General features: G+C 38.1%; 1 protein-coding gene across 1 annotated transcript in view; it reads left to right on the top strand.

Annotated features, from left to right (window-relative positions):
* The window catches only part of LOC126388612 (uncharacterized), a 42,752-nt gene that overhangs the window by 5,379 nt on the left and 28,705 nt on the right, over positions 1-8,668 (top strand). Inside the window, exons 4-5 of the mRNA XM_050041819.1 lie at positions 594-793; positions 1,197-1,383. Of these exons, the coding sequence (XP_049897776.1) occupies positions 594-793; positions 1,197-1,383 (387 nt within the window). The remainder of the gene's footprint in view (positions 1-593; positions 794-1,196; positions 1,384-8,668) is intronic.

The following is an 8,668-nucleotide window of genomic DNA, read 5'->3' as shown; positions in this document are numbered from 1 at the left end:
CAATGGAAATTTACAGAGTGATTTCTAATGATGTTACCTAAAGGAAGCATATATAGAGTAAATAGGATTGGTCCGAGCACAGAACCTTGCGGAACTCCAAAACAAACTTTAGTACTTAAGGATGATTCATTATGAACGTGAACAAACTGAAAACGATCAGATAAAGAACTGCACTAAACATACGCTGTTTGAAATCACTCCACCCAGCAAGTACTGTATGTCTGGAATGTAGTTCCGGCTGTGCATTTGGCTTCAAAACAACTCTGTCTCGTAATATTACATTATTATTTCATAGCGTGGTGAATGTGTAAGCTACAAGTTGTCCACAAGAGAGTTTTGGAGTCATTTGATGGTGTATTTGATTAGTTTTGAGGGAGAGAGGGGGCTGTACTGTTCACCTCCATTGTGTGCTCCGAGCAGCAGGCAGCTCTGTCCCACCAATCTCAGAACAACAGGCACTGATAATTAAAGGTAATGTACCTACTCATATGACTATAGGGATTACGGCAATAGGCAAATTTGCCAAAATGTCCAACTATCCCTTTAAAGTCTAATTAAATGTTACATTGTACATTTTTTAAAATGTTTTTCAGTCGAAAAGAAGATACTGGCCTTCACGAGGTTATAGCCGACATTGAGGAGGTTGTTGAAGCAGCCCAGGGACTAAGAGAAGTGTCGAAGATCATCAAGGATTTGAGTGGATTTGCACATTCCACAATGATAACACCCCTGTCTCTTTCAGAGGCTGAAGTAGCTTCTTTAAGAATGGTCTTCGCCTGTCTTGTCTGCAAAGGTTGGCACTGTTTTACTACTTCCTTCTTCCCCTCTGCCCTTTCCTCCTTGGTCCCTCCTTACCTTCCTTCCTAATCCTCCTTTCTTCCTTCCCCTGTCCCTCTTCCTTCCTTCTTTCCTCTCTCCCTCCTCCCTTCCTTCTTTCCCTCTGTCCCTCCTTCCTACCTTCCTTGCTCCATCCTCTTTTCTTCCTTCTTCCCCTCTGTCCCTCTTCCTTCCTTCTTCCCCTCCTTCCCTCTTTCTTTACTCCTTTCCTTAATCCCTCCCCTCCTTCTTTCCTCCCTCCTTCCTTGCTCCCTTCATCCCCTCCTTCCTTCCTTTCTTCCTCCCTCCTTTCCTTCCTTCCTTCTTCCCCTCTTCTAACACAATGAAAATAAATGACAATGTTTTTTTTTTATCTACAGGTCCTGTAGATAAGCCAATGTTCTCAACCTGCTGCAGAAACATTATTGGGTGTAAGGCATGTATTATGGAGTGGAACAACAGATGCAGTCACTGCCCAAAATGTTGTGCTGTGGATTTGGAGGGCAGCATCCACGAAGTGGCTGGACTCTCTGAAGCACTGGCAGCACTGGAGAAGTTATTCCTGCTGTCAGAATCAGAATCAGAAATACTTTATACTTTAACAGTTCTATCTGTTACAGTGGCAACAAATGTTTGTTCATATAGTTCAAAATCAAGTATATTGAGTTTTGTAACAATGTCTAATGTTAAAGCTTAAAGCATTTTTTCAGTACTGTCATGTTTCAAGTTATTATGTCACTCAGTATAGGTTTTATGAGATTTTGCACTTGGTATGATACAAATACCAGTTCAGGGAATTGTGTTTTATAATAGTGTGTAATGTAAAAGCTTAAAAAGCACTTTTTTCAGTACTGTCACATGTTTACTTTTTGTATTTGTGTTTTTGTAAATGATACCAATTACCAGTTTTCAGAGAATTGTGTTTTATAATGTAACAGTGTCTAATGTTAAAGCTTAAAAAGCACTTTTTCACTAAGTACAAGTTTTATGAGATTTTATACTTTGCTTGTATTTTGGACATTAAAAAATATGCAATGTTCTGAACAAACTTCATATTTATTCATCACCATTTACATTTATCTTGCATGTCTTTCAGTAACATTTATCAGGTAGAACAGTGCCTCCTGAAACATGCTATAGTTATGGTTAACTGCTGTTCCAAAAAGAAGAGAGATGTCTGGAAACCTCTCTCCAAACAGCTGCTCAGCACGACATCGGTCTTGCTCTGATGAAAATGGGTCAAAGCCAAAGGCAGATACCCACATCAGGGATTACCCCAACTCCTGCTCGTACATGTGTGCTGCCTCAGCAGTTTGGGATCCCTTTGCCTAAAATTGGTGTGAAGATTTTTTTTAAGTTTTGGACAAAATTTTGTCACTTGCTTTAAAACTACATACCAATATTATCACAACTTACCTGGTATCCTATGGGCATTCCAGGACTGCACAACTCTGCCAAGTCCTATCTGACTCACTTGACATGCCAGGTTGGAGACACAAAATTTGGTTAGATTATCCTGCATGTCGAGTAACTCCTGATCCAGCAGGTGGACCAGGGCCTGTTTTAGGGGGTAGTTTACCCGATTGTTGACCTCTGGCCAAATTCTTACCACTCTCAGGTTCTGTTTAAACACAAGAAAAACTTTCAAAGACTGTTTGAAAACACTTAGGATCAAGAAAAAGTTGCTCTGGTATGTAAAACACAGGTAGCAGACAGTAATGATTTGTAAATGTCCTTTGATCTTTCATTTTGTTGTAAACAATGTTAAGTCCAAATATTTGAGCTTCAATTGATGTGTAAATATCTATCAATTCCTGCCATTCAAGCGTGCACCTTATCCCAAGATGCTGGGACAGATGGGATAATTTAGGACAAGTAATGAGGTGAAACACAGAAGAATGAAGTAATGGGTAAACAGCTGATGTCAGCAGTGATTGTACAAGTTTACATCACCTGGAATCAAATCTTTATCATGCCTGCTGTACTGAATAGGCTTCGTGCTTAGCCTTCTCTTTTGGAAAAATCCAAAAGACAGCCTTGTTGCTTTTTCCTTTTTATGTTACACTTTGATGGTCTCTCCTCTCCTCGCTTATTGCCAGTGTCACCTACTCAGTACCCTGCATTTTATACACTCGGCCGACTTTTTTCTGATTTGGGTTTGTAAATAAAAATATTTTTTATTGGAAATACATTTTGCTTAATTTTGAAAGGTCAACACTAACCATGTCAACATTAACCATATCAACTAACTACAGTACTTTTTAAAAAAAAATTGCCCAGGGACTGCAGATGTAAACACGCTCATAGCCAAATCTGGCATACATCATCTCTTCTCATTTGAGATTAATGTATTTGTGCATAAACAAATGAAATGAAATGAAAATACTTATTATCTTTATATGTAATCAATAGGACAAAATTCACCCTTGAAGAAGTTGTCTGCACATAAGGTAGCCTGTTGACATTATGTCTGTGTTGAGACAGCTTTTCTTGCATGTACAGGGTCAAATAAAACTCCCTGCCATGATCCACTCTGATTTGGTCCCACATTCCATTGTTGGCAACTGCTTTCCTGTAATAGAAAAATGTGTAAATTATATGGATATATATATGTTGATATGATAGATTCAGTTCAGTTCTGTTTAGGACTAGGTGATACAATCCCTTGTTTAGTTATTTATTTCATATTCAAATGCACGTAGTACACACAGTACAATAACCCTATGTAGTGCTTATTATACTTTATTTCTAACCTTGACTGTACTTGCCTGTAAACTTCCTCATACATAATAAGGTTGTTCTTCACTGGCATTGTGGATTCAGCAACAATTTTGCTGCTGAAACCATCAATAGCCAAGACATGTGTCACTCCAAACATTCCCAGCTTCTCATTCTGGTCTAGGTGGAGTTTGTGGCCCATGTATTCCGCATGGTAAGGAACTGGATTTATATGACGTGCTCCCTAAAACAAGTATAATTCAATCAATGAAAAGTGCAATAACAGTGCAATAAATCAGCTGAGATATTCAAATTATTTACAAATCTAATACATGCATGTACTGCTAATATGCATTCTTTAAGTTTAAATTTAACTTTTCATGAGGTCAAAAATCATTCAAAAATCATCTTTTTGTTCACGAATATAATTAATGTAGATGACTTACCTGGTGACGCAGCTCATTATATGGCTTGTGCACCTCTCTAAGAATCCTTCCCACTCGAGGTTCACCTGCCCTAACTCCCACTGATGACAGGTATCCTGTCATGAACTTTCGTCCATAAGTTGAACCTGTCTGTCAGACAAAAAAAAGTTAAATTAAGTAATTCAAAAGCCTTCTGCCTAGCCATGTAACTAAGACTAATTAAAGATTAACATTAAAAGTGTTACAACAAAAACTGTCATGTAAGTTATGTGAAACTTGACAAACACCTTTTACAAATTACACACATCATAAGGTATATGATTAAATAGCCCAAGGCTTGAACTTAATAAACACAACCTAAACATATGCTGCATTCATGTGATGTCAGAATAATCGTAAAAATGACTTTCCAACTGGGAAAATTCACATGAACGGCCCCTCATGTTGGAAAAACAACTTGGCAACTCGGAGTTGCTGACTTGACTTGATATTGACGTCATTTTCACAGAAAAATGTTGGACGAAAGAGAATGTTTGGTTAATGGTAAGAAACTTTTTATTAATTCATGTATTGCATATCAATTTTTTACTGACATGTAATGTGTAATATGGTATGCTGTCCATGTAGAGTGACCTAGATTAGTTAGAAAAGCTATTTATTAGCATAAGCAAGTCAGGTAAAGCAATATTCTAGTGGTTATAGGGAATGTACAGGTGCAACAACGGACAAAATCACTAATATGAGGTGGAAACAATCGACAACCTGTTGTTTATACGTCTGAGAATTAAAATATAACTCATCTTCTTTTGTAGCATCCATGTTTTTCCCACATTACGACTTTATAGCACATGAACACAACAGAGTCGGAAGAACGACTTGCCAACTAGGGAATTCAGATCTGCCAACACCACTGGAATGCAGCATTAAACTGCACTTGTCTAACAGTGTGTTCACTCTGGGTGCGAGGCGAATTTTTCACGCGATAAGATTACATACAAAGTCAATGTAAAGACGCGAATAGACGCGAATTTGTGTCGGCAGCGCGAATGGCGTGACGCGAATGGAGCGAACATGCGAAATTCGCATCATTCGCCTCTTCACACAAGTTCAAAATATTGAACTCGAGCAAAATATTCGCTTTATGCTGTGTCAGGGCAGCCTATCAGCGTTGACATTTTCCTGTCGTCACTGACGTGCTGCTGCCGTTGTAATAAACATTCATTCAGGCAACATGTGACTTGCCGGATACAGTGAACATTTATTGATTTTCACACGCCAAAAACTGCCGCTGTCTCGCTGTAGTAAACAACATTCATTCAGGCAACATGCAAAAATCTGGATGGACCTCAATGGTCAACAACTGCCCTGCGTTGTTTCGAAAATGGAGGACAAGCTAATAATAGCTGTTTGTGGCCACCCTGAGCTTTATGACATATGTCCCCAAATTATAAGCTTCGGACCAAGAAAGACCTGGCGTGGAGGAAAGTGAGTGGAGGTCGGTCTGCCTGGTAAGTTTTGAAAATTGATTCCAACTATCAGCTGTACTTTTCTATCAACAAAGTTAGCACTAGCATTAGCCCCAGTTAGCACAACCGATGTAGCTTGCTTTCCGGCCGGCATACTTGTCTGATTTACTAGCGGTGTGAACACACTGTTACTCGTGTGAATGTCGCGAGTAAAAACATATATTCCAGTGGTCAAACTCTCGCGAGTAGAGCAAGGCAAATATTTTACTGTGCTCTTTAGTAATGTAATAATGTATATTTTACGGACCTGTTTTTTTTTTCCACTAGAGACAAGTTTACATACAAAGTCATGACTGTCATGACATGTCAGTTTCATTAAAAGTATAGCTGCAAATTAAAAGCAACAATAGATGTAAAAACACACAGACACAATGCATCTGTGATCAGTTCCCTAATTTAATTTTAACTCCTTCTCCAATTTCTCGTTTCATTTTATGGAAGTGATCAATGTAAGTGCACTTGTCCTAGAACCGCCACGACATAGGCTAATGCAAATAACTCTGTTTAGATAAAACCTACAAGCTTCTCTTCCTATGACTTTTCCTAAAAATGTGTCTTGTATGTTTTCTGAAGCCTATAAGTTACAAAAATGAAACACACTAGACTTCTGAGCATTTATACCACCGACCGAAATTATACATTTTGATACAGACAGGACATATTGCAAAACTCTGTAAAAGTACACCAAAACATACATTTTCGTTATATGAAAACAAAACCATTCATACGGTCAATAAAAAAACATTTTTGTTAATAATAAAAAATGAATGTAATCTCAACAGTGGCCGCGCCAGCCGGCGGGACTGCGGCGCTTGGAGGGGCGCTGTAATCCTGGTGGTCCTAGTGTAAAGCACCACGGACAGCGCCAATGCATCTAACGCTGTAGCTCAGAGGCTCTGATGCCTGAGTCAGAGCATGTGAGCGGAGTTGGAGCTGGAGCTGCCTCAACCATAGGTTATTGGTAGGAAGAAAAATGGCTGCTGAAAAAACTGTCACTGTCAACTGCATCCAAGCACCGCAACGATCTGCCAGACCGTCGTATGTAACTTCATTGTTTATGCTGCCCGTGTGCTCAGAAGCACACAATGAATGCATTTTTGAGTAATTCCCGAGAAGTTATGACAAAATAAAAAAATATTACAGACTATAGAATAGGACTGACAACCTCTCCAATGTCTCATGTCAATTAATTAACACCATTTGTCGGCTTTTTATAATGCCTTTTTTTTTTTTTTTGCTGCTGCGCTGCTGCTGCACTGTGTCTCCAGTTGAAAGTGGTGATTTGCTAAATACATTCTACAATAATAAGTAAGGGATAATGTATAATGAGCCGGTGAATACTGGGAAAATAACTCCCGACAGGAATAGAACTTCTATTCCACGGCTAATTATCATGGCTAATTATCAGTTAAATAAATGTAGCCAGAACTATAACTATAATATTATTACTTTCAATAATGTTGTTGTAAGCTACTGTCATTACCTGCATCTCTCTCTCTCTCTCTCTCTATCTGTCTCATTGTGTCATACGGATTACTGTTAATTTATTATGCTCATTGTGTCATACGGATTACTGTTAATTTATTATGCTGATCTGTTCTGTACAACATATATTGCACGTCTGTCCGTCCTGGAAGAGGGATCCCTCCTCAATTGCTCCTCCTGAGGTTTCTACTGGTTTTTTTTTTCCCCCGTTAAAGGGTTTTTTTTGGGGAGTTTTTCCTTATCCGCTGCGAGGGTCATAAGGACAGAGGGATGTCGTATGCTGTAAAGCCCTGTGAGGCAAATTGTGATTTGTGATATTGGGCTTTATAAATAAAATTGATTGATTGATTGATTGAAATAAATAATTTGAGACAGAATATTGATTAATTATATGATTTTTATTGATTTATAAATTAAATCGGGAGGAGAGAAAAAAAAAACTGCCGGCAAGGGCTGAATCTGCGCTACAATAGCTACAGGGAATCAAGAGAAAATGAAAAGAAAATAGCCTAACAATGCACGTAGGCTGTAAAGTGGACTAAGATGACCATGACTCAAGATTTTCATGCTCACCAAATATGTTAAAAGTTATATCATGAAAATACTCCATCTTTGTATGTTGTAAATTATTATTTTGAAGTGGTAACGACTACATTAGCCCAATTAAAAAGTAACTGTTGTCAGGGCAGCGTCCCTTGCAACGCTGGGCTACATAGCAACGGTCATTACACAGTAATATCAGACCTCTGACTGCTGCGACTGAACAATCAGAATACAGCATTTAATAGAGCCGTGTAATAAATTAGATTAACTTTTGGTCTATGATATTGTTGGCTATATTACTAATTTTAATGAAAAATACTTAAGAATAAAAGAAATAAACACCGAAATAATTAGTGGAAACTTTTTTTTTATTGATACTCCACCTCTCTGACATACTAACAACACACACACACAGACACACACACAGACACACACACACACACACACACACACACACACACACACACACAACATTGGAAACGGTTTAGCCGCAGTCCCGCCAGCTGGCGCGGTCACTGTTGAGATTACATTCGTTTTTTATTATTAACAAAATGTTTTTTTATTGACCGTATGAATGGTTTCATTTTCAAATAAATATTTGGAAACGAACATGTATGCTTTGGTGTACTTTTACAGAGTTTTGCAATATGTATAACCTACCTGTATGTATCAAAATGTATAATTTTCAGCTGCTGCTGCGGTCGGAGGTAGGCTATAAATGCTGAGACAGATGTATTGTCTCTGTGTGTTTTTACATCTATTGTTGCTTTTAATTTGCAGCTATACTTTTAATGAAGCTGACATGTCTTGACAGTCAAGCAACCCTCTATACCACACTAACTTGGCGTTGCGACCTACTCGTGACTGTAAAGTGCTACAGTTGTTTTTTCGTCGAGGTCGTTGCCGTTTGTATTTGTGTTAGTGGTGTACTGTATACATTTGCACCATTACAGTTGGTTATGGATGTTACTAACGATGAATAGTCAAACGTAATACAGTGTGTGTACTGGCGTAGCCCACAGTTTCGAAATATGTGTGTTAATAGCATACATGATTTTGTTATTCATAGTTAAGTTGAAAAATGTTAAACAAATGGTTAAAAACATTAACTTTGTAGTTCAAAAGGAAATACGTAGTATTTGTAATTGATTAATA

The sequence above is a fragment of the Epinephelus moara genome, chromosome 4 (assembly GCF_006386435.1).
Source record: "Epinephelus moara isolate mb chromosome 4, YSFRI_EMoa_1.0, whole genome shotgun sequence".
Lineage (NCBI taxonomy): Eukaryota > Metazoa > Chordata > Actinopteri > Perciformes > Serranidae > Epinephelus > Epinephelus moara.
Note: the sequence above shows the minus strand (reverse complement) of the source record. Positions and strands in the feature narration are given on the sequence as shown.